Source organism: Podarcis erhardii (genome assembly GCF_964252035.2).
Source record: "Podarcis erhardii genome assembly, chromosome: 3".
NCBI lineage: Eukaryota > Metazoa > Chordata > Lepidosauria > Squamata > Lacertidae > Podarcis > Podarcis erhardii.
Window position 1 is genome coordinate 42387358 of NC_138507.1, and position 27641 is coordinate 42414998.

Genomic DNA, 27641 nt, shown 5'->3' on the forward strand with positions numbered 1-27641 from the left:
AGTGTCTGCGGACAGTGCTGGCCCCCGGCCTCTTAAGTGTGATGGGCGCACAACCCTAGAGCTGGACACGACTGGCCTGTACGGGCAGGGGTACCTTTACCTTTACCTTTTTATGTTTCTGGGATTGTTTGGTTTTTGGCCCTTAATTTTTATTTTTGTAGAATTGTGTGTTATCCATTGAACCATTTATTAAAAAAACAACTCATAATGACTGTATTAGAGTTTAGCTATGGATATAAATTCTATCTTTTAATTTTATAGATACCCCTGAAAGAGATTCAGCTGGGCTGTGAGATCCATTTCCCCACTGCCTCAAATAAAACTCTTTTTCCAGTACAGTTGAGCTTTAGCTGTGTGTGTGTGAATACACGTGTCCATTCTATAGGCAAGTGGTGCCTTTGCTTAGGTAAATATTGCTCAATCTTGTGGGGAAATATGTTGAAAAAGGTCTGATCCAAAGAAGAACCAGGTCAACTCATAGGAAAATGAAACCATATAAGTAAAATCAAGAGTTATTTACCAAATACATATAACATATTAGGAACAGTATTAAATTTCAAGTTGTTGCTTTCTCTCTTTCTCCAATTCCTGTGCACCCTGGCACACCACATATCTGCTCTGGAACTTTGTGGGAAACTTCAAAACAAATTTGGGGGCACATGCAGGAGCAGGAGATGGTGGGGAAGTTCTGTTGCACAAGTAAAAGTTCTTGCATTAATGGGACACCTTCATTGGCTATACCCACTAATAACAGAGCCATAGGCAGCACCAGAGGGCAAGCAAGTTCTCTGGGAGTGGTGGGACTTGATGATGTTACATCACTCCAAGAGGGAATTGGACACAAAAAATATGGTTGCCCCAATAGGGCAAGTCCTGTTGCTCCCGGGGGGACTTGCTTTGTTGTAAATAAAAAAAAAGTCTGGCAGCAAGGAGCTACATGCAGGAGCTGTTCCAGGCTGAGGGCAGCTGGATAACATAATCTGGAGCTTTTAAAGATAGTTTTGGACTCATGATCTAATCTAGGTCATGATCCACCTGGATCAAATTAGCTTAGCCCACTTTTGAATCCAATATCAGAAGATTCCTCTCTCAAACTTAGAGTCACATCCAGCCAAGTTTCAGCAAAGAAAGTGGACTTCTTAAAAGTAAACCTAAACATATCTCACTCAAATAGTTCCCAGCCTATGTAGCTTTTGTATTCAACTTAGGAACAGATTTAAAACAAAGCAAATTAAGTTTCACATATGAAAAGCATATTTTGCACATGTAGCAGCGATGTTGCAGGATCTTTCTGCACTGAATGGGTAATTCCAGGATTTCTTAAATGATTTTTAAAAGACGTCTCTTTTTCACTACATTAGTTCTATCCTTCCAACTGCAACCTCAGTTGTTACACTGCATAATAGAAAAGAAAAAGAACAAAAATACAGAGCTCCATGAAATGTGTAGCTCCACCATTAAATCCAGGCACGTTAGGTATTACACAGGATGGACTGCGAAAGGTATCAAACATTTATTATTATTAATTATTATTGTTGTTGTTGTTGCAAATTCTCACATCTGAAATGGATTGAACAACGCTGTTTCAGCTGGAAAAAGCACAACAGCTATCCCAAAACAAGTAGCTGGAAGAAGAAAAATGAAAAGATAAGGGTACTTTATAATACATTGGAAAGCCAGCTTCTCAGTGAATCAAAAACAGTTCGGTCTGATGTTAAAATTAAGGACTGGGCCATCTGCTATTGAACTAACAATCTCAGATGAGGATAATGTATCACTCGTCAGCCATGACATCGCATACAGATCAAACACTTCTTTGTGCCAGGGCAGAAACCCACAGGAATTTGCCATCTTTTGCAGATGCACATTTGCTATCTAGGGCTGATGTGTTGCTGAATTTATTGATCCAGAGAGGAAGGGAAACTTCAAGAGCTGAGAAACCAGGATTGTCCATAGAACTGCAAGCTAGTACAGGGATGGGAGATAAAAAAACAAACACCAGCTCAACCTCAAAATAGATTTCCTTCATATATGACATTGAGAACTCAATACATCCTTTAATGCACACTTGCTATGAGCAATATAGAATGCTACTGACTGGATGCAAAGTTGCACCATATTACCTAAAGTTGTGCTTTTTAAACCACGTGTGGACACAGGGAGATGTGTGGACACACCTGAGCTATAGATTTCAAAAATGAAAAGCTGAGAGAAACCATAACAGACTGGTTCACCCATCCACAGTTGGATCCAAACTTAGCTTTCCACCAATGAAAGAGCTCCTTTCTTCCATCTATGGAAAGCATGGGTTCCAGTGAAGCGATTCCTCTAGCAGAAGGGTGAAGGGAGGTGGCAATTTTTGTGATCCCTCCCCCTCCCCCTCTGATGCCCAAACTTAGCTTTCCACCAATGAAAGAGCTCCTTTCTTCCATCTATGGAAAGCATGGGTTCCAGTGAAGCGATTCCTCTAGCAGAAGGGTGAAGGGAGGTGGCAATTTTTGTGATCCCTCCCCCTCCCCCTCTGATGCCCACCTCAATATCCTAGAGGATTCCCCCTTGCCCTGTGGAGCAGGTTTTTGAAGAGCAAAAGGAGGTGCAGGTGGGAGAGTCAGCCACTGGGAGCAAAGTCTAGACTAAAGTCAACATTTCATGAGGGCTCTGCGGATTCCCTGTTATGGTTCCTTAGCTCCCTTTGCAGGTCTACAGCCTCCAAGACTCTTTGGGAAGAAGGAGTGTCTGTTGTACCTGTTTAAATCTGGTCAGGCCCCTCTCTAAGAATAATGTGATCATTGTTGCATTTGATTTTGAGCTGAATGATTATTCTGTAGCATTTCCTCATTGACTGGTCTTGTATTCATTCTGTAATATACTCCCCAATGCTGAGTTTTGCTGCTTTTGGCATATTTGTTCATTTTTATTTGTTCCTTTTGAAGTCTCTCGTCTTCCAAACAAAAAAAGGCTTTAAAAATATTTGGCAGTGTGTGCAATGTCAGGTGTCCCCCCCCCCAGGTGTCAGATTGGGCTCTTCCCCAAACATAGCAATAGTTAGTTTAGCTGTGTATCATGTTTTAAAGTTTGTTCTGTATTTAAGGAAGCTTCCACCCCACTCCCTGGATTTCTTTTGAAATGTGTTGAAAAATATGGGGGGTTCTATTTCATGCTGTGTTCGGTTTTTCTTCTTTATTAACTGGTACTATTTGTATCTATCATCTTTTTTACTTTGGTTTTCAGAAAAGGAGCAAATGGATTAGGTGGTGCTAGAAGGGGTGGAAGAATATGTAGAAGAGAAGAAGCCCCACTCCCTCATGGTCCTTTCATTTGTGAGCGATTGTTTTGCTTGAAGAATGGACTGATCCGCAGCATACATTTAATGCACATGTAAAGGTACCCCTGCCCATACGGGCCAGTCTTTTTAAAAAATAAATAAAATAAAAATAATATTTATTACCTTTTTCAACAATTTATATCCTCTCTCTCTTCTTTCGTTCGAAGGGTAATCAAGCAATCTCTTATTCTATTCTTCTCTTTTTCCCCTCCTCTTCCGAGTGTTTCTCAAACCAGGGAGCATGGTGGGGAGTGTGCAAACACCAAGAATAGATCCATGGTGAAGGAGCATCTCCACCTCCATCATTCTGCCTGGACACTGAGGTCCAGCACCGAGGGCCTTCTGGTGGTTCCCTCGCTGTGAGAAGCCAAGTTACAGGGAACCAGGCAGAGGGCCTTCTCGGTAGTGGCAGCCCCCCTGTGGAAAGCCCTCCCACCAGATGTCAAAGAGAAAAATAACTACCAAACTTTTAGAAGACATCTGAAGGCAGTCGTGTTTAGGGAAGCTTTTAATGTTTAATAGGTTATTGTATTTTAGTGTTTTGTTGGAAGCCGCCCAGAGTGGCTGGGGAAACCCAGCCAGATGAGCGGGGTATAAATAATAAATTATTATTATTATTATTATTATTATTATTATTATTATTATTGGAAAGCTTTGAGTCTGAAGGCCACATTCTCTTCACTTCAACCTTCTGGAGGGGAGCACATGCCAATGGTGTGTGGAGCCATAGGCAAAAGGGGATGAAGCACCGGATTCGAATTTGACCTTTGCACAGAAGGCTACGTTCCTACACTTGCACACACCCCTCTATCCTCCATCCAGTTCCCAGGAAGCCATGTTTGTTTAAAGTAGAATGACCCTGATTTAAATATCTCCTGGGATAGCTCAGTCGGTAGCACATGAGACTCTTAATCTCAGGGTTGTGGGTTCAAGTCCCGCATTGGGCAAATGATTCCTGTATTGCAGGGGTTGGCCTAGATGACCCTTGTGGTCCCTTCCAACTCTACAGTTCTATTACTTTATTAAATAAATAAATAAATAAATAAATAAATAAATGTAGAGCACAGATAGGGCCTGAGGGTTTAATTGTCTTGCTTGCGATCTCTTTGTCATTCCACCCCCACCCCCCTTTGTGGGGGGTGAGCAATGTGATGTTCATTGTGAACAAAGCACACGAAAATGGGACGTTCAACCCACGGGAATAAAGGGGTGGAAATGTGATTGCAAGCCATGCAGTTAACATCATGCGTAGTTAGTTCCCAGCGACTACTAAGAGGTATGAATCAGTTAGTGAGTTCATGGGCGTCCGGGAGAAGGGCATGAATCTCTCACCAGCGTGAGGTGAGAGTGCAGTTCCCCAGAGGATTCTTGAGGTGGATGAGGGCAGAGGACCAACAGTACACTGGGGTCAAGCCGTTCTAAACACATGCTAGCACCACCTTCTATTTAACTAAACTCTGCGTTCACTTGAGATACCCTGATGCCTTTACAGGAGGAGTGGACGCGCTGTTTATCTCTGGAAATACAGGTAAAGCGAGCGACACTCTAATTTAGCTGATTGGTGTTCAGGGCTGGTGAACAGAGCCCTTGGTGCTAATGTTGGCCTCTGTAAATGGGAAGGGTTTGTTCCATGAGATTATGTGACATTGGAGCTGTCAGTTCTGGGGCATTAATTGACATCGTGTATCAGGTTAGGTTAATAATCTCCAGCTTGGTTCTGCTTGAGCAGGCCTGCATGCTGGCAGAAAGAGATCAGTGATGAAAAACTAGCCTCCAAGGGAGGATGATCACACACGGCACGGCCAACAACTTGGCCATTGTACCTCGAGACCTACAGGCACAGAATCTGTTAACCATTCTGTGTTGCCTCTGGAAAGCAGCAGTCTTCAAGAACTGGGGTTTCATCAGCCAGTCTCACTCCCCCGGGCATGCCTGCGGCAATCAAAGCTGCTCCAGATGACAGAGGAATGGATCATGCAAACCAGGAAAGGATATTACCAGAGTGGGGGACAAACCATAGGGATATACCTGTTTGTTTCAGCAAGATGTCCCAAGAGTCTAGGAAGAATTTTCCCCATACCAAGCAAGTTGGGAATTACCTAGTGGGCAAAATGATCAACAAGGGCTCCTTTGCCAAAGTGATGGAGGGCTTTCACATCCCCACTGGGGAGAAGGTAAATGGAGAGTGGCTAGAAGAGAGTGAGGAACGTTTGCCACTAATCTCATGGTGATGTATGCTGAAGAAGTTTAGGGCTTTGTTTTTTCATCTGCAAGTGCAACCTGGTGCTTTATTTAGCTGAAGCAGCAATGCCCATAATAGTAATATATTTACCTGCTATCATGCTCTGGAATATTGTACCAGATCTAATATGTTAATATTACTGTGTTAGGTATGTTGTGTGTATAATTAGATGTTTCCCCTAACTTTTATGAATCACTGTTTTCCTGTTTGTGATACCAATGAAACTTGTTTGATTCCTATTTGATTCTGAGTATCTGAAGTAGCTGTGCACCTACATTTTTGTAAATGTGTTGATGGATACACTGCTTATCTTCCTTGAGAAATTCAACATTCAAGTTATCTAACAGAAGTGTAGAATTTGGGAGGCGGCGTATGTCTGTACGTGCAGACATTCCACTGTGTGTTGCACAAGGAACACTTTTGCTGGAACAAATTATTAGATCATCATTATATCATGATCTAATTTTAGCATATATTAACTGAAATCAAAAACTTACAAAGCCACCGACATTGAAAATTATGACATTGCATGCAAACCACTAGCAGAAAAACTGCATCTTGATCCCATCAATGGTAAATAATATATATATATATATAATACATTTTTGTCTTTGACACTGTGCTGCTAAAGAAAAGTGGGTTGTCTGTATTATAAAAACAAATATTGACAGCATTTTTGTTATTTAGGTAGCCATAAAAGTCATAGATAAGAAAAAAGCCAAGCAAGACTCCTATGTTTTAAAAAATATGAAGCGGGAACCTAGGATACATCAGATGATTAAACATCCCAATATTGTTCAGCTCTATGAAACATTGGAGACGGAAAACTCCTATTACATGGTGATGGAACTGTGCCTAGGGGGAGATCTCATGGACAGAATCTGTGAGAAAAAGAAACTGGAAGAAAGGGAAGTCAAGAAATATACCAGGCAGATAATGTCTGCGGTAGAACATTTGCATCATCATGGGATCGTCCACAGGTACAGCAGATTTCCTTCCCTCAGATTTATATTTCAGGGGCCATGATAAAACTCAGCCCCACTCGTTTCATGAAAGTATCTGCTGAAGTCTTCCATTCAAATTAGTGAGATTATTAAGCGCTTAACTTTGATCAGTTATGCCATATGTATATACCAGGCATGTCCAAAGTCCGTTTCGGGGTAAAATCCTAAAAAAAACCCTCAGCAACTTCAGTCCTAAAAAAGCCCAACAACTCACACTTCACTTCATCAAATCTGGCCCTCTTTGAAAAAGGTTTGGGCACCCCGGTATATACAGTGGTACCTCGGTTTATGAACTTAATCTGTTCTGGAAGTCCGTTCTTAAACTGAAACTGTTCTTAAACCGAGGTGCGCTTTCCCTAATGAGGCCTCCTGCCGCCGGTGCCCTTCCACTGTTTGGCTTCCATTCGTAGACCGAGGTAAAGTTTGCTAACCAGAACACTACTTCCAGTTTTGCAGAGTTCGTATACCAAATAGTTTGTAAACAGAGCTGTTCTTAAACCTAGGTACCACTGTATTTCAGAAATATAAAATTATTTACTCACATAGAGCATCCATGCAGCCTTAAGGCAGTGAAACCATTAGCGTGAAGTGAATATCTCATGGGACAGATGAAAGCATGGCACCTTGTCATTTAATTTGTTATTACACTCTTACTGTTGGAAAGAGAGAGAGAGAGAGAGAGAAACAACAACATTTGGATATCCTGCTTCAGGTAATGAAATGTCTCAGGCTAGCTCAGTGTACACACACAGTGTTAAAGTAAACAAGTATGGTTTTGAGTGCAAACTGGGATTTATTAGGAGAATGAGCAAAAATGTCCATCATTTTGACAAGTGGGTCATTATATGTGGAGCACAGGGTCAGCGCCTCTGTTAGGCAGTGTGAGGTAGTTACCTCAGACAACCGATTTTGGCTGCTGTGAAAAGGAAGCAAATTTCTGGTTGTTGTTGCTATTATCATTATTATTGCTGCTGCTGCTACTTCTGCTACCACTAGCAGAAACTTTTTGCCTCAGGTGCTAAACTGGAGTTGAGAGATAGAAGGGATTAGTTTGTTCAAGTCACTAGCAATTTGTAGTTTGAGGGGGTTTCTCTCCCCCCCTCACCTTCCTGAAACTCCCACTTTCTCTTCCCCCTGGAACATGAGCTTTGTAGTCTAATTCTGGCCTCATAGAGAAAGCCATCATCAGTCCCTGTTAGGGCCTGGCATACCTGTGCCAGCCCAGTTACTGATCCCACTGCCCCATAATATGTCACTCTGGTAATTTTTTCTTGGTGGGTGGGTGGGGGGAGAGGCGGTTTCTGGACTTCAATGCCAAGGTCCAGCATTAACTGCATACTGTGCTGGAAAATATTGTTATAAGGCAACGAGTCTATGGGGAGCTCTAGTGCAATTAAGTTATTACACTCAGAAACTTTAGTTTAACATTATTTGCAGAGCAAAATATTATGCGCTAGATCCAGATTTGCTCTGGATTTCCACCAATTCTCCTCCTGTCCACATCCCCCAGTGCCAACCTAGGGTTGCCATATTTCAAAAAGTGAAAATCCCAAAATTGTTGAGCTTTTCCGCCAAAAACGACACCTCCAACATGGGTTGCCATACGTCTGGCGTGTCCAAGGGAATTGCATGCTGAACTGACTAAAATCACCTCCCCACCATTCCTCCAGTAGGAAGTGCCTAATGAATGGAATTTTACTCACAGAAACTCTGGATCCAATCCTGTATTTCAAGACAACACATTTACTTTCTCTCCTGCTTTGTTTAGAGATCTGAAGATTGAAAATTTTCTTCTGGATGAAAACAACAACATCAGAATCGTTGGTAGGTGTACTGTATGGCAGACATACAACTCTCTTCTGCAGAGATTGTTTTTTGTTGCCTTGCACTTATACATAACAACTAGTGGCCAAATAAACAGCTATGGTGTCTGTGGGTTGTGAGATCTTACCTCTGATGGCCAGAGTGGGGAACCTAAAGCTGGGGGCTGGGAGTGGCCCCACAGGCCCAGCCATGCCCACTCCCCTGGCCACCCCCTTCTCTCCCCAGACCACATCTTTCACACCTGCATTTGCCTGGCTGGAATGTGTTTTTGAACTGTGCTTCTTCCTTGCCTGGGTGGAGAGATATGGGTGGCTGTCATAGAAACCTCTGATTTTTGCATGGCTGGAATATAGCTTACTATGCAAAGATTTGAGTCACAGGTTTTGTTTCACCTACTCTTTTGGGGGGCCTCTAAACACTTCCACTTTTGCCTCTGGCCCCACCCAATGCCACCACTGTCGTGTGGCCCCTGGAAAGCTTCCCACAAGGGTATGCAGGCTTGCGGATGAAAAAAAAATCACCACTCCTGCTGCAGAGGATACTCAACGTGAGATAAATGTGTGCCCTGGGGACAGAAGGACCTAGGAGTGGAAGGACATCTCTCCCACCACCACCACAATACACTCCAGAAAGAATCCATAATAAATAGATTAATTTGCTCAATATGCTTCTGAACATCTGAAAGTTTTCTGGACTCCAGGCTGGGCTTAGATCAGGCCCTGGCGCAAGGTAATGGCCTCATCACTGCACACCATGATGAGAAGCCAAAGGCCCTGGTGCGGCCTTCCCTTCCCCACCCCCTGTTTATACATTACTCATTTCCCCCTGGTACCCAGGGAGGATTCTGCCACACTCGCTTTCTGCTTGTTTAAATTAATTGAGCAGACTAGGCTCATACCCAAAATAACACATTTTATATTAACAAAAGTCTTTAAGCAAAAGTCCACCTCATTCTATAGAAATTCCAAAGGAGTTGGGTTAGACTTCATGTTTCACAGAAGACACCCTACAAAAATGAAACTGGTGACAAAGTGTTGTTGCTGGGCAGCCCACACTGCTTAGCCCTATTCTTTAATGTTTCTATAAACAATCATTCCCCTCTTTTTCTCTTCACATGTTTTGAATGGTAAGATGCTGCCCACGTTGACTTTTGAAGAGTCATCACTTGGAAAGGTGCACACTTGCCACTGTCCTCATCACCTGCCACCCTCATATAGTGGACACTGGGCTGCTGCGCCCTGGACTTTGTTCCAAGGTTCATCTCTAGTGATATCCAGAAGAAAGTGGGGAGTGATATAATATGAAAACAGGCTGCACCAATCTCATTTAGATTAGAATGTTGCTTGCTTTGGTTAACTGGTCAATCTAAACTCTAATGATATCCCCAAGATGTATGTTTGTGTGTGAAAATGTATAATTGTCTATGTGTTTGTTTCTTCAGATTTTGGACTGAGCAACATCATGAAGTTTGAGGGCCTTTCTCAAGAACTGCTAAACACTCAATGTGGGAGTCCAGCCTATGCAGCCCCAGAACTCCTGGCTCATAAAAAATATGGACCCAAAGTCGATGTCTGGTCCATGTAAGTAGATTGTGAATATTTTATTGCTCCTACAGCACTTTAGTAGAGTTCTAGTCATGTGGTGTTGCTGCCAGCAAATGATGGGCTTGTGATTTTGAACAATTCCCCTGGCAGCCCCTTCTTCCCCCACAAAGAAAGTATTCAAGAAATTTACGGGCACATTATATACTCAAACATGTACTTTATCTGGACCTGTAAAAAAAAGTATTCTGTACAGTGCCCTGGAATTTTATAATGAAGGGTGGGGTATAGATATCTTAAATAAATAAATAAGCAAACCAACTCAGATATTTATAAGTCAAACTATTTCTTTTTTACTTTCAGTTAGGTAGCTGTCTGACACAGTCAAAATAAATTAAAAAATTAAAAAATTGTCCAGTAGCACCTTAGAGACCAACTATGTTTGTTCTGGGTATAAGCTTTCGTGTGCATGCACACTTCTTCAGATTTTTTTTTTTACGTTGTTGATAATATCTAGTCACATCCAGTCTCCAAGAATTACATTTATCAATTATATCACAGCAATGTTCAGGAGAATGGGGGCCTCGAAGATGATAATTTTAATTTTAAATGTGTGTGAGAGAGAGACAGAAAAACTTAGTTGGAGCTTTAGACATCAGTATACTAAATGAAGTTAAATGCACCTCAAGAACGGCAAGTGGGTTTCTTGATTTTTACAATGAGAGTAAAAACAAGAGTACTTTGATCTCTAGACTCACATAGCATTAGATTTTTACACTGCAATCATTGTATATGTTAAATTACTTGGTGTTGGTGATATATGAAAGTGAGTGCCTTTAGGACTACCAAGGCCTCTTTTCAACACCCTACCAGAATGTGGAATTCCTAAAGCATGGAAAATTTGAGGGTGAGAGAGGCGTTAGTATACAAGATGTTAATAGGGAGCAACAATAAGTTGTGAGGTTGACTTGTGACTGGAAACAGACAAGACATGAAGTAGGGGGATTTATTGACTGTCACATGCTACAGCTCTTCCATCCCTCTGAAACTGAGGGCATGAAAACTGGAATAAAACAGGTGTTCTGTAAATGCAGTTGATGGTGGATGAAAGCTAATCACATTACAGTCCTCCAAAACGTCTTAAATCTGATGCTGCAGTTTCCTTTAGGCTTGGAACCTAAGTTAAGTTAATGTGAGGAAATTAGGGAATTATTTTTTTTCGACTGCACCCCCTTGAGGGGCTCTCTGGATGGCCAGAGGCTCCTGTACAGCTTGGGATGAGGTAAGACTGCTGGGAAAGGGGAGGAAACATATTCAACAATTGACAACTGGCATATTCCATTCTAAGAGTCACTAAATGCACAGCTTGCTTCTAAATAGTCATGTAGTATGTAATGGGGTGGAGGTGACCTATTTTGCAGAAAAAAGAACAATTGTGTAGAAAGGGCCTAGAGTAGATTCTTGTAGATTGCTTGCTTATTCTATTGTGTATGGATGTGAGCAGAAACCATCAAGTTTGGTTGATAGTAGCAACTTGGTTGACAAAGTATATAATGCTAACACACATCAATCTATCACTGTATTCCCAAGCATCACACATGCATTTTATAAAACTCTTCTTGCTCCACTGATGTGACTGTTACTATCTTTCTCCCTGGCAGAGGAGTTAGCATGTTTGCCATGCTAACCGGCACGTTGCCCTTCACTGTGGAACCATTTAATATCAAGCAGTTGCACCTCAAGATGGTGAACGGTGAAATGAATCCCATTCCATCTGACATTTCCACTGGTAAACCATACCTGGCTTTGTATTATACACATGGAGTTTGATCCAGCCAAAGTAAGCACTTTTGAGTTCCTTTGACTTCAGGGTCAGCCCAAGACATTTTGTTGCCAGAGGCAGAGCTGTGAATGCCACACCCTCCCACCCCCTTGCCACAGATTAAGGGACATACTACCCAAGGCCCACTAAGTTATTTTGGTACCTGAGCAGAAAAACTCATAAGCACAAATACCTTTCCCTGGTGGTCAAATTACAACCATAGTATAATAAATTGCAGACATTTGTTGCCTTTTCAGGACACCCAAAATAATCTGCCTGAGCCACCCACTAAACTCTGACTAATGGTAGGACCGACCCTGCTTTTCTTCCTTGGAAAAGATGTAGGTACATGCTTAACACTCCCGTTGAACTCTCTGAGCTTAACTTTGGCTGGATTGTCCTCATAATATTTAATGTTCATAGAAAATGTGGCACAAATAAGTTGTGATTTCATCTGCCATCAATCTTGTTAAGGAGTAACAACATCTATGAAGCACTTGTTTGTGATTGTGGAGGAAAATGCTGATGCAGTTTCTCCTCCTTTTTGCAATGTATTAATGACAGTGATTATGAAATCATTGTGACTAGGTGAATGGGACAATTCAGAAACACCTTCTGCAATGAGAGACAAGTTGTGCTGGTCACTATGTTACTTGATGAGAACAGGAAAGCCATTTATGCACAACTTCCATTCAAAAAAGATTCGGGTTGGCTTTTGTTACAAAACCAAAGTTTTTTTAAAAAAATGTTTGTTGCTTTATTATGTTTCTGTAAATGCTGGAAGCTGCCCAGAGTGGATGGCACAACCTAGTCAGATGGGTGGGGTACAAATAATGACAGCTCCAACATCAAATGGGGGCACCTTTTGTGTGGTTGTGCACAGCCCCCGGATCCCAGTGCAATTCCTGGTAGTTCAGGCTGGCTTCATCCTCCCCAGGCTGGATACCTGGAGGTCTCCGACTACCTCTGTCAATTGCCCAATCCTGCTTGGGGAGGTGTTGCCAGAGGTTTGGCCAGGTAAGGGGAGGGACCATCCTGCCCACACAACAGAAGGTGAATCTTACCTGTAAAGCAGCAGTTGGCTCTTACTACTACTATGTTCACAGCAATTCTGCATGCATCTCAATCTGGCTAACCCAACATGTAGTGAGGTCCCCCATCATGACTTGAAAACAGGACAGTGACCTGCCAAGGCAGCTTTATGCTTCTGCTTCTCCTATACCTATTGAATTACCAAGCAGCCCAGGTCAAATAGAGTACCACTGTTATTGGAAGTGTTGTCTGCCACCCTGCAACATTATAGTTGTCAGGTCCAGACAAGGCCAAACTTGGACAGCTCTACCCAAATTTAGGTTGGGAGTGGAATGTGCTTCCCTACCCCAGGGTTCTCGAAGTAATTTGCTGAAGGTAGACTTAAGGAAGATCTAAAATCCAGGCCTGAAGGCACTGGCAGACTTCACTGCTCTTTTGACCAGATGAAGGTCATGTTCATAATGTGTGTGCCAAACATAGTCAATCTAGAGGCTCCATAATGCCTGTCAACTGTGGAATTTTATTGTTCTCCCTTCTATTTCCTTATGTGCCTGAAAGAAGGTCTGATATTTCAACAAAGGTTGTCCTGGGATTCTCATTTGGTTAAACAGGCTGCAGAGCTCTTGATTTAAGCTTTGGAGTCCCTACAACAGCTTAGGTAAATTAGGTGGGTTGCAAAAGCACCCCATGATTATTCCTGGTTATATGGCAGTGTCAGTGTTTAGAACTTCAAAGCTTACTATTTTAAGCATTAAAAATTAGGCCACCTACAATGGCTTCTAAAAGGAACTTCAGTATATATAAAGTACAAATGGAAGTATAAAGCTTGTTGTGTAATGCATGAATTCATGAGTCTGAATGATGCTCATGGGCCACTAGTGGTCCCAGACCACACTTTGGGAACCCTTGAACCACACCTTTCTAGCACTGACTCCAGGTTTTTAGGTAGGGAGTCTCTTTCCCAGTCATACATGGAGATGCTGGGAATTGAACATGGGACATCAAACACCTGTTTATCAAATAGTTAACAAAATTAAATCCTCTGAGGGCATGTCTCTGCTGATGTGAACTTAGCAAGTACGAAGTCTAAGGCCAGAGAAAGACAAACTGTAATGCAGGCTATTGCTATAGCTAACATTGTTTTGTTGGAATTTCTGCCCAGGAGCTGTTCATTTCATGCACTCTTTACTTGAACCTGATCCAGCTAAGAGACCTGCTATTAAAGAGGCAATGAAAGACAAATGGCTGAATGACGGTAATATCAGGAAACCACTGAATTCATGTACATATAAAAATAGGTAATTCTTTTCAAATTTTGTCTTCTTTGTTCATTTTCGCCTTCTGAATAGCATTTCCTAGACTTAAGGCCAATGCAATTAATTCTAGTCCAGTCCTTCCTTTAAAACAAAACAAAACTGGAACTGGGTCATTTTAATGGGGCACAAATAAAGTCCAATCCAAGCCTGTTGAGGGCACCTTCTGGTTCCTCTTAAAACTTTTAAAGACTGACAGAATTTGAATAAATTGGTTCCGTCCTACTTTATTTCGAATAGCGTTCTTAGACAACATTGTCCTATAGGAGAAATGCCCCACCCCTTCACTGACTTAGGCCAACAGCCATTGTTTGTGTTGTTCCACTTCAGATTGCTGGTGGGGACTCTATACGTGACTGACAGTGTGTTACCTGCATTTCAGAGAGAGACACTCCCAGCCCTTCCTGGCGATGCCAGGGATTGATCTAGGGACTTTCTGCATTCAAAGCAGATGCTCTGCCACTGAGTCACAGAGTTGTTCTCCCAAAAAATTTACATTGATGTAGTGTTACTGACTGAACATATAGCTGAGTGGTAGTAATTATACAAGTGACATAATATGTACGTTTACCTAGTGTGGTGTAGTGGTTAAGAGCGGTGGACTCGTAATCTGGTGAACTGGGTTCGATTCCCTGCTCCTCCACATGCAGCTGCTGGGTGACCTTGGGCCAGTCACACTTCTTTGAAGTCTCTCAGCCCCACTCACCTCACAGAGTGTTTGTTGTGGGGGAGGAAGGGAAAGGAGAATGTTAGCCGCTTTGAGACTCCTTCGGGTAGTGATAAAGCGGGATATCAAATCCAAACTACTCCTCCTCCTCCTCTTCTTCTTCTTACCCATAGACCTCTACTGAGATCCAACCCATTACATTGTTGCTCTACTGCAGCAATAAGATTGGAGAAATGGTGGGTGAGGCAGGGTTTAGGAGCTTATAGGCAGGTTGGGGAACTCAAGGGAGATTTGGAGGAGGTGTTCAGATAAATTTTGAAATTGGGATCAGGAAGAAAACAAGGGTTCTTTTGTTGTGGAGGGGAATAACTTTGTTGAGTGAGCTCAGTTGCAGACTGAGTCCAAGGGTTCCCTCCATCCCTGTTACCAAAGCATCTTGTTTTTCAGACTTCGCCCCAATGAGCTGAATCCTGTTGTTTTGAGTTACATGACGGAAACACTGGAGCTCAATCTTTCGGATGTTGTCAATGTCTTGATAAACAACAAGCCATCTTATATAATGGCAACATACTACTTGCTATTGAAGAAATTAATTAGATATCAGAAAGAACACAGGACAATGAAGGTGAGGTGTGAATCAGTGACTGGATTAGTGAATGCATGTTGCCTGTCCCTTGCCTGCAGTTCTGAAAACATTCGTTTCTTGAACTCCAGGAAAGCCAGTTCTCAGTGGATCTTTTAGTCAATGTATTTCTAGCTAGCTGTAAGTCAGGTTATTAATTTCTAGATCTTCCTTCCCTGGGTTTACTAGATCTTCCTTCCCTGGTTTAGATTTCTGCATCCCAAGAAGGGGGTGGGGGTGGCAAAATCATTGGGGAGCTATGCTTGCAATGCACATTTGGTGGTTCTCGATCCCAGAGAGTAAATATGGCTGCATTTTATCATTCCTTTTCCTGGTGTTGAAGGGTTGGTGTTTGGGCAATGGTGAGAGCTAAGGATGCTGCAAGCCCAACATCTCTAATGGAGGGCGATGAAATATTGAGGATACTGCACCTGCCCAGCTTGGTCCTACATTGATGGAGTGGGCAACATTTGGCAGAAGCAGAGGGTGGATATTCTGGCTTGTTAATAGACATGGTCTCTCTGCAGTTTCTAAGGGAGTTGTCTGTCAGATGACAGAGGTGTCCTCTGAGTTGTCCTAGGGAACAATCATGGTTCTTAGACTGAGTATTACTTTAACTTAGAGCAGGAGTGGGAAACCATTTTGGACCAGTGGCCCAGATCAGTAGAGATTTTGAAAATATTGCATGGTTTATAAATGATTTTAAGTAAAAAAAATAAAAAAAATCCCCATCCTCAAGGGCCAACTTTGACAGGTAGGTTGGACCACCCACCAGTCAGTCATCTGACATTATAATGATATCAGGTGATCAAAAACTTAGTGCCCAGTCACCAAGCATAAGACTTGCAAATCCTCTTGTGCAGCTTTTTCTGAGCACACAAAAAACAGCTGTTTGTCAAACACTTGGGAAATACTGCACAAGGGGCTTTGCAAGCCCTGTCCTTTGGTACTTGGGAAGTGCTGAGCACCAAGACTGCAAACATGCCACACATTTAAAGCACATCATTTCTGCCAAAGAATCCTGGGGATTGTAGCTTACCCCCTCACAGAGTTAAAGTTCCCAGGATTCTACGTAGAAAACAATGTTCTTTAAATGTATGGTGTACACACAGCCTATGCATGTTTATTGGTATCATTTTTGTTTAAAGCAAGTAGCTTTCCCACTTGGAAAGTAAAGAATTGCTTAAAATGACCTGGAGCAGATTAACTTGTGTTTGCTAGTAGCTAGAAAAGCTTTCTTGCTTGACACAAAAGTTGTTTTTGTGTATGTTATGCAAGCTTCTGCCTTGCCTTGGCAATTTACCTTGCTGTTACGTTATCATTTTTGTTGGGTTATGTTGGTGTTAGTTGTATGTTTTGGTGCTGGTTTTGGACATTTTAAGCTCTTTTGAACTCTGCTTGTTGAAGTGAAATAATGAATAAAAGAATAATATCTCAGTGTCAGGGAAGGTGTGAAGCAGATCACACTGGAAACCTCAAACATTTTAAGGATTTCTCATTGTTTTCTTTGAGAGGTTGCAAGGCCATATAGTACATGTTTCGTTTTAGCCCTGAGTTTTTAATGCAGAGATTCAGGGCTTATTAAACAAATAAACAGGCAGGGGGACATCTTGGTACTTAATTAGAGCCAAATTACTTTAGGCATCTTTATGTTTTCCCTCACTGGTAACCATCACTCTTAAGAAGCTAGCAGTTCAGTCATAAACATCTTGCTCTATGTAGACAGGAAGCCAAAATCTAACTTTAAAAGTGTAAATGGTTGGGAAATATTTGACCAAAACCAACATTTCTTAGAATACACATTAGAATGTCCAATCCAGGGCGAAAGCTTGTTTTGATAAGTTTGACTCATGAAGTTATGGCTCTGTGCAAATTTTCAGTGTATTGCTTTGGCATACTTAATTATTTTGCAACCTTCCCGGAAAGTTCAGGTGCCTCTAAAGTTCAGTTTGGGGCAAGGGTGGTTCAATTTTTCTTGGTCTGAAGCCCTGGAAAGCCACTGCCAATTGGTAGACAATACTGAGCTGGAAGGACCAATGGTCAAAACATAGTTTCTTGTCTTCATAAAGTCAGCTCACAAGAGTAGTTCCAGAAACAGCTCTTGTCACAAAAGGAGTAATGTGAGCAACTTTCCCTAAAGACATCTGGGAACTGTGAGTTGCTAAGGATACTCAGAATTGTAGCTCTGTTAGTTCCCATGATTCTTTGGGGAAAGTATTGTGGTTTAAAGGTGCATGAAATATGCTTTAAGTTATGGTTTGTGTGCAGCCTCTCCAAAGATTTTAGACACTTTTCATTATTTTTACTGCCTATTGGTTACATATGCTCAGGTGGAGAGTGGTTCAAAAATTAGATGGACCTTGTTAGGGTTTTAATTCTTGCTCATAGGAACTTTCAGGCATTTTGTAATAAAGCTGTTTCAAAGACTCACTTGATATTTGCCTGTTCTCCTGTATTCCAACACAAGCAGGGGATCATGTAGTGACAGACGGGGGAATTGCAGGGGGCAGGGTTAGACAACCCTCATGGTCCCTTCCAATGCTACAATTCTATGATTTCTCTACATGAGATTTTGCTCATGGACACATTATAGGGTGGAGGTGGTTGCAGCAAGCACATGTTTATTTCACACCAGGATATACGGCATCATGGGTTTTGTAGTCTTAAGGCTAGATTAACATTTTGCATGAAAAGTTCATTCTGCAACTGATACTGTAGGATTTCACGATATAACAGTGCCATCACATTGGTTGATATAAACCCCGTTGCAGAGTTTAGCACAATTGCAGAAGATGATTTGGCAAAAAAGGTGAAAAGCTGTGAAAGTGTTCACCAGTATAATAATACCTAATTTTCATTCATGTGAATGTGTAAACGTGACAACCATGAAAACACCTTGGTGCAAGATGAATGCAAGACAGATTTGTTTGAAACATGGCAGATATCAGTAAGACCACCTTAATTTTTGCAAGAGATATTGCAAATGCCAGTATTCTGTTGTCTTTAAATGTTGACAACAAGCCAGATACCACTTTTGCTTCATCCTCTTGACATTCTGCCATGCCTAGAGTGAGGTGCAGACACAATGAACCCACTGATATTTGAACACTTGCAACAAATAATTTACAACAAAGTGCTATTGAATAAATAAGTGAAAGCTTCAAATAAGCTAAAAAACTTCCCAGTAAATTCCTATGCTGAAGTTATATTTTCCCTCTAGATTGGATTTCATAAATGCTTTGCAAGCAGCTATGCATCCTATATAAAAAGGAGAGTATTTTTTTAAAAAAAAAAAATCATTGGGATTTATTTCAGGATGAAAGCCAGATACTTTCACTAGCCTCCTGTTTGGGTTGTAAAATAAAATGCAATATGAATTTAAACAAGGCGCATCTTAATGCTCCGATGGGGACAATATGGAGCAACTTAAGAATCCCTTGACCTGCATTTGAATCAGATAGAAAAAAACAGAACCTTGGAAGTTCAAGGCTGAAATCTTCTACTATCCTCATGTTCTCTGTATCGCTACCCCAGCAGATCTGTTCCCTGTGGTCCTTTAACTAGTGCTTAGTGAGGACTTCATGAGTGCTTTCAACTCCATTTGTGCACTAACCAAAAAGTCAAAAGGTCTTCTCTTCATAAATTCTTCTGATATTAACTCTAAACAGTTCCCTTGTGGATTTCATCTGTCATTCCAAGTTGTACTTCTTTTACATTGCCATAAATACTTTCTCTCTCACGTCGGCTTTTAGGCTCATCAAGAAAGCCATCCAGCTAACTTTATTTTCCCCTTGACTTTTGTTTATCCAAGATATATGGACAACTCTTACAATAAATTCTCAGGATAGCAGCAAGTTCGCACATCTATTGTTCCTCACTCAGCGAATGCAAAATCTGATGGCTAAGACTGAATGTATGAAATGGTCATCAATGATAAAAACCACAGGCAGAACTTTTGTACAACTTCACATCACTTTAGGCCTAATACAGTTCAGCAGAGGGCAGCAGCATTCACTGATCTGCAGCATTAGAGCTGGCTCTGCCATTAGGTAGAATGGGGCAACCATCTCAGACAGCAAATGCTGAGGGGCAGGGAGCAGTGGTGAGCTGCTGAAGGACAGAGATTTATGTTCCATGCGGCCTACTGCCCACAATTATTAAGGACCATGGTGTCCTACTGCCTGTGTCAAAGTAAGAGTCAACTGTCAGTCCAGTGGACTTATATAAGCTGAATCGGGTCGTCCCATCCTCTCCTTTGACTCGAGAGCAGCATGTCTCGGAGTGGCTGTTCTCAACATTATTGAACTGTTTGGGGGCAGTGAAGGGGAGAATGGAAAAGTTTATTTTGCTGCATTTTATGTACTATTGCATCAAGCGGTTAACCATTTGCACATAAAAAAACCCCAGCAGAATCCATTCCTTCCTGATTGCTTCTCCATAAGGCTGTATGCACAAGCTGCTGAGTTGAGACCCTGGGGAATGGTGGGTTCGGGGGAAAGAGAGGGGCCATTTGGTCTACAGCTTGAGCATATAATACCAATACTGGCACAACTACAATGGCTGCTGATTAGTTTTCAGGCCCAATTCAAAGTGCTGGTGTTGACCGATAAAGCCTTACATGGCTCAGGACCTCAATACCTTAAGGACCACCTCTCCCCATACGAACAGACCCAGACCTCGTGCTTGTCATCTGAGGCTCTTCTCTGTGTCCCCTCTCTCAGAGAGGTTCAAAGGGTGGCAACAAGAGAATGGGCCTTTTCTGTGGTGGCTCCCCGATTGTGGAATGCTCTCCTTAGAGAGGCTCGCCTGGTGCCATCATTACATTGTCTTTAGATGCCATACTGTCTCTCAGTATGCTTTTTACTATGCTTTTATTATGTTTTATCATTGATGTTTTGCAATGTGTTTCTAATGTTGTACAGCTCCCTGAGATCTTTTGGTGAAGGACGGTATATAAATTGAAATAATAATAATAATAATAATAATAATAATAATGCATATGGGCATTGCTGAGGAACAATACTGTACTGACATAATATAGCAGTCAGCTTCTGCATAAGTTTTTAAAAACTAGTAAAATAATTGTCCTAAAAACAATTTAAAAAAACAGCACACACACTATAAATGCCTGTGCAGACATGTTGGGGGTTAAGTGTTGCTCAACACCAGTGATGTCACAAGAACTAGCTAGTAGTTGCCTATGAAAGTGATGTAAATACACTACACAGAACACTACAGGTTCTAATAGATAGGCTAACTGAGTGGTGTGTGTGACATTTTCTCATTGCCAAAAAAAAAATGCTGTTTGAGTATTGAGAGAATGTGATTTCCCACAGTAGACAAGAGGAAAGAGATTTGATTCCCCACCCCCTCATCAACTAAGTCATAACTGTGCTTTGGTTGTCCAATAAAACTCTTTTCTGGAAAGACCCTAAAGGTTCGATTTATTAAAGTTTAACTTCTCACTTTCTAAAATCCTGACTGCAAACAGCTGGTCACAAAAGATTTAGTTTTAGGCATGATAGTAATTTTGTTTGGTGGGAAAACCTACTGGAAATTTGGCTTTTAAATGACTACAGGCAACCGAAACCGTTTTTCCACGATCAGGCTTGAGCCATAAATTATTGGATAAGCATAAAACATGGCCTGTCCTTTTACACACTGTGATTTCTCCAAGCAACCTGTTTGCATTTTATGTGTTTTGTTGTAGAAAAGAGAGCCTAATGATTACAATTTGCCATCCAAAACTTTATAGTTAAGCCTTGCAGAAATAGTGTTCCTGCCAAAAAGCTTCCTGCCCAGGTGCTTAACCAATTAGCTCTTAAGAGGCCTGGCTATAAAAACGAGCCATGGCAAGTTTTCTGATGTACTGTATATAACGTGACAGTTTGCAAAATCTAAGATGAAAATTTGTTTTCTTAACCAGGAGTGTGCAAAATCCTGAGAGACGCTTTGATTGCTTTGGCTAAAATACTTATGTCATCTCTTATTCCCCACTGATGCAGTGTGGTTTGAGCAGTACAGTTGTTGTTGGTTTTTTTTAAAAAAAAACTTACCCAAATTGCTCAAGGACAGAAAGTCCTTGAAGATAACGGATACAACCGCATTCTTCAAGTTTTGAAAATATTTGATAGGGACAGATGAACCCACAGGAGTTTCAGATTCCCAAAGTGTTTCAGATTCCAAGAGACTCAGTTTTTTAATGTACTCTACTAAGACTCAAAATTCACTCAAGCATTGGGAGAGCCAGTCAGCCTATAAATTTTACTTGCTTCGAATAAAGATTTCTATAGGATAGATTAACAAGGAAAACCTTTCCTGTAAAAACAGTGGCTGTCAAGGTTTAATACTGTACTATATTGGATTCAGTGTCCAACTATCTATTAAGACATGTCAGCATTATACATCAACGGTGCTATCTTTGGCTTTTTTTACTCAGAAGATTTGTTTATGTATTTAGTTATAGGCTGTTTCTCTACACTGCCCTTCATCCACAAGGATCTGGCAGGTAGTGCACAAAAGTACATAAAATAGCAAATAAAATCAAAACATCAATTTAAAAAAACCATTCAACCAATTGCAAAATTTCAGCCCTTGGGGCCAAATCCAACCGTCAGTCCTCACCCGAATGTCCACATGAAAAGGTGTGTCCAACAAGGTGTCAGGGGCTGGCTAGATGCAGAAGAGTGGTGGGAGGCCCCAGCTGGGGAACCCTCGAAGGAAGAAGGCTCAGAGCCAGGGGCGTGGTGGTGGGACGATGATGAGTGATCAGAGGGAGAAGAGGGAACAGAGTGGGAGGAGGAGGTGTCGGAAGCTGAAGAGGTAGCAGGATTTGTGAGCAGGAGGAAACTGTCGCAGAGAGTTGGACAGACTCGGAGGCAGGAGAGGGGGGGGGGCAGGAGACAGGCTGCTGAAGAATCCAGGGAGTCTCTTATTCTTGCTGTGATCAGTTCCCCTCCCACCCGGTCTCCCAGAACACAGAGGAATGAATACGGTGGAGCAAAGAGAGACAAGATGAAGTTGCCTTAGATTGCTAAGGTAGGACCTGAGCGGGGAGGAGCCTCATCGGGGCTAGACCTACTGGGAAGTGTTGCTGCGATCACTAGGCCCGCACTGCTTTGGTTTCTTTGAATAACGAGTTAACTTCACTGACACCAGGTGTTTTGTTACTGACCTGCCCTTGACTCTGGCTCCTGACACAAGGCATGTAGTTAAGTAGTAGAGGATGTTTTGCATGCAGAAGATCCCAGTTTCATTCCATGGTACCTGCAGCTGTAAGTGGTGTGAAAAACATGTGCCAAAGAGCCTGGAGAGCTGTTGCCAGTCACAGTAGACAATACTCTGCTCAATGGACTAGTGGTTTGGCTCAGTATAAGACGGTTTCCTGTATTTGGGTTATGGCTCTACCAGCAGATACCAAGTGCAGCTGGAGAAAAGGAATTTCTCATAACAGCCCTTGTTTTTATACTGTTGGTTTTATTGTACATAGATTATTTATTGCAAAAAATGTAAACATCCTATTCCATAGTCTTTGCAGTCACAATACCAGTCTCCACGGATTTAGAGTTAGCCAGTTTAGCTGCAGACTGTTTGTTGAACCTAGTTGCCTCTGAAACCAAAGGGACTTAACTTGATCATGACTAGCTTTTCACATTGGACCCCTCTTCTTAACCTACCCTAGTCTAGTAACAAAGTCTACATCCCACCTAGATACCTGAACTTACCACGTTGCAGTTTCTTATCACTTCAGCTTTTCCATGTATGGTAGTATTACTGGTGTCTGATATGTCTACAGAAGGAAAGTACCTCAGAAAAGTTTGATGTTAAACTTCCTGGGACCCTAAGCCAAGATGCAGATGATATGCCAGCTTCTCAAAAGACAGAACAGGTTACAACAGAAAACTTGAAAAGCTGTGAGAATAAAGTGTTTCCTTCTGTCCTGAACTCAGAAATGCCATATGCTATCCAGGAAGATGAAATTGCCATCACTCTGGAAAACCAAGGAATTTTACCAGAAGGTAATATGTGCTGCTTATCTTCATAATCTGGAATGCGGTTAACTGTACAAAGGTTGGGGTGAGTGGGACTTTAATTGAAATTAAGGTAACCAAGGGAGATAAGTTACATCAGGATTGGGGAATTTCAGGTCCAGGGGCTGCCAGGCTTCGATGTGGCTCTCAGAATTCTCCCCAGGCCATACCTTTCAATGACCCTGCTGCACACCCTGAATGTTTTTGCCTGGCTAGAATGTTTCCTTGAACTCTGGTAATGTCTTGCTTGTTTGAATGGAAGATAGAGAGGGGAGAGTGTGTTTAGAAACTGGCCTCCAATAAAAAGGTAAAGTTTGCATTTGGTGCTCTACACACCTTCCCCTCTGGCCCCACACTGTACTGGCATGTGGCCCTCAGAAAGGAATGAGGCCCTCAAAATAAAAAAAGGTTTCTTACCCCTAAGTTACATGGTAGGCAGCACTGTTACTGCTGCTGTTGTAGGGGCACTCCATGCAAAAAAACCTGGGAATTGCAGGTAATGCCCTCCATGAGCAAGTGGCTAGCTAAAGCATATCAGTGTGCACTAATAGCAAAACTGATTTGTTGTGTCGGAATGAAAGAAGGAAAACAAAGATGAAACAATTCCCCTCCCTTTTTCCAGTACTTTTTTTAGAGGCACAAGAGAACCAATACAGGTAGTTGCAAGAGCATAGTGGTTTCTTTTGTCCAAAAAGCAAACAAAATATAGTATGGGTTTCTATCAATCTGGTTTTGTGCTTTATAGATATTATATTTGAAAGGTAGATATGTAAAGCATATATGTTTTATCTATGTCATTCTAAGAATTTTTTCTTTCTTTCTTTTTCTTTTTTGGAAATTAATTGTTTTTACCCTTAACTTACATCAGAGCACCTTAGCTTACTGTTTTAAAGGGAAAGGATAGGCCAGTATGAGCAAGAGGAAGGAGAAGATTTTTTTATAGTTCCTCTTTTAGCCTTTTGCCCCCCCCCCTGCCCACCTTTCAAACTGTTCCAGAGTGTCCCCTAACTTTCCAGAACACCTTTGGAATACCAAGAGAAGGAGAAATCAGCAAACATTAGCTTCCTTCTTCCTGCAGTAGAAGTGTCCCGTGAGTGGAGATACTCTCACAGGAACCCTCAATCCAACTCATTGTCATTTCTCATCTACAATTAACCCAGATGTGTTGTGACTCATGGCCAGTCATGACATAAAATTTATATCTGAACTTGATGAGCAGATGATATAACTGGGCCTTTCATGAAGTCTGGAAGGTGCATATGTATACAATTCAGCACGTGTCTTTTTAAATATTGGAAGTGGCAACTATGAAAGGTTTTAGCTCCCACTTTTAAATATCTTAAAGGGACATACATTGCACCCTTAATGCTTGTAAGAGGGAGTATTTCATTGCAAAACAAGTCAGAGTGTATTATTCTCTGCAAAATATAAAGTGCAAGTTTGTATTTACTAGCATTACTCAATGGTTTCATGTAGATGGTGAATGACATGGGGGGCAATATAGAACTAAACAGTATTCCCCCAACACTTAGTGTACCCCTTCTTATTTTTACCAATTTTTTTACCTTTTATTATAATTTTAAAAGATCAACATCCAAAAATCTTATCATCATACCAAATGTCAATAACAAATTTGAAGTATAACACATAGTGATATCTCTACTCTTTACTGCAACTATAATTTCTACATAAACTGATTTCATATACTCTATATTCCATTTAGTTTCCAAGTTTGCAGACAGAGAATTGGTTCATTTTGAACCTCCTAAATCTCCAAATAAATATTTTTCATGTGAGCCATTAAATCACACACAACTGGACCCGCAGGAAAATATAGAAGATATTAAAGGTTTTTCAGAAGAGAGAAAATCATATTTATCTGAGAAGCCACCTTCTGCTTTAGGAAATAACCCAGCATATTCTATGAACCACCAGGCTCAGAGGTCCTTAATGTCATGTGCAAGTAGACTAACACCAAGGTCAGCAATTGAAAACAGACTGATAGACCAAAGTCCTATGGTTTGCCCAGACACAAGAGTCAAGGATCTTCTGAAAGCAATGGATGAGAATCTTCCATCTCTACCATGGCAATACCAGGAAAAAGAAAGCTCAGCTCTCTTGATTATGGAATCACCACACCTCTCACCTTTACCAAGGCTGAGACAAGTTGCCCTGAGGGACCCCATCACTAAAAAGATTTCATTGATGGGACTATCACAGCAACAACCCAATGGCTCATCTCCATTTTTTGTCAACGGGTCAAGACCGCCAATTTTCCCCATGACCCCACAACAAACACTTATGGTAAGAAGCTTGAGGCAATCCAAAGAAAAGTCAAAAGACTTCTTCAACAGTGGCAAGGTTAAGAGGAACTTTGTGCAACTCAAACACACACCTAAGGATGTGGACTTGAATCTTCCAGTATTATCTCCACCATATCAAACAAGGTCAGGGAAAAAACCTGAGATTTTAAGACTAGATTTTGCATAATGTTTGCAATGCAATATACTAAATGAGTAGCAGTGGGGTGTATGTGTGTGGGTGCAAAAAAGTGCAAAAAATGAAGAGACAAAGTGTTTGGCAAATAGCTAGGAAGATTGTGACAGGAGAAGGGAAATGGAGTGGGAGTAACTGGTAACACAGAGTACAGAACAAATGGGTCCAAGTTAGTTGTGCACATTATAACAAAAGAATAAAACTCTCTCACACACACCCCACAAGACCCACAATAGGTTGATTTCAGTGGAACAAAATGCAACTAACATCCACAAAGGAGGAAATGAATATTCAATAGCTGGCAGTTTTTTTGTTTCTATTCCTATTTTCACAGAACTCATTTGTGAATCCTGTGCCAAATAGTTAAATGTGGTTATTTTATTTTTTAAAAAATGTTTACACTACTGTAGGTACTTGAAATTCACTGTTTCTTTCTTTGTTTGTTATTATGAAAATCCATATTCATGATGAAAAGCAAAAATGTGTCCTGTGGACTAACAATTTATTGGTGAGCACTTTCTGGTACACCTAAGTTATCTAAGTCATATGCATGAATACTTCCCAACAGAGAACTTGCATTGTAATCATGAGCCTGTGGCAGATATTTTTTAATAGCAAGAATGCAATACCACTGCTCATGTTCCTCCTATGCCATGTGGATCTATCCCTTCACAGTTTGGATGAATCCCAGAGTTGGACTTGGGAGCCTGGGTATAAAATCTTAGCTCATATTGGATAACTCATGATTTGACTTCAACTGCAACTCCCTGGCCAACATTACCCCAAACAATACCATTTAAAGAGATGTTAACCTTTTATACTGTAAACATCAAGAGAGGTAAAGGCAAAGCACTGGAAACATGAGAGTGGGTGTATGGTACAAGAATGGTTTAACTATGTTTGGAATAATTCACTAGCTGACAACAGTCTAAACAAATTTGAATACTGAGGTGGCTGGACTAGGGAGATGATTTTGTATGGTGTGGCTTTATTTAATTACGAAAGAAACCAGGTGAACTGGAACACATGGCACAATTTTTTTGGAATGAGGATGAACAAAGTTTCATAAGCAAATTATTTGTAACCACCTCTGTCAAATCTGAATATATAATACACCATATGTTGCACTGGGTTTTTTTTGTAAAAATAAATAGTTTTTAAAAATTAAAAAATGAAAGTTCTACTCATTGTGACATCTGCTAGGACTCTGGCACTTCATGCACTAGTAATGTCCATATTCTGTCACCTCTGCCCTTTACTCATAAACACGGAGACTCATAGATTTCAAACCTTTCCTGATCCAGGACCCACTTTTGACTTCAAATGTCAACATGGATGTCACCCCCAATTTCCCCACCCCACCCCCAAAATAATATACCGTGTTTTTCGCTCCATAAGACTTACCTGACCATAAGACGCACCTGGTTTTTAGAGGAGGAAAACAAGAAAAAAATATTCTGAATCAAATGTTGTACTAAACTATTTAATAAACTACCGGTATATCAGAATAATATTTCAACCATGTAAAGTGAACAGCAGTCAACAGTGGCATTAATAACCATCATCACTGTCATTAACAAATGAAGAGAGACTTTATTCCCTAGTAAGGGGGGCAGGCAATGGAAATATATGAGCTTCCCACATTGAGTGTCTTAGATGTAAGAACTGTATGGTTTGGCCTTACACAATTGTTTTAATAAAGCCAAAAGAAGTTGGACTTTCT

The 27641-nt window shown here is 41.2% G+C and overlaps 1 protein-coding gene across 1 annotated transcript; it reads left to right on the top strand.

Annotated features, from left to right (window-relative positions):
- Window positions 1–5161: 5161 nt before the first annotated feature.
- LOC309339537 (hormonally up-regulated neu tumor-associated kinase-like) lies at window positions 5162–27033 on the top strand. The gene is made up of 9 exons (XM_081857624.1): window positions 5162–5499; window positions 6255–6547; window positions 8340–8395; window positions 9837–9975; window positions 11598–11725; window positions 13953–14088; window positions 15218–15395; window positions 23188–23410; window positions 25146–27033. Exons 1-9 carry the CDS (start codon window positions 5254–5256, stop codon window positions 25910–25912), a joined length of 2166 nt encoding a protein of 721 aa, XP_081713750.1. The 5' UTR covers window positions 5162–5253; the 3' UTR covers window positions 25913–27033.
- Window positions 27034–27641: the final 608 nt, after the last annotated feature.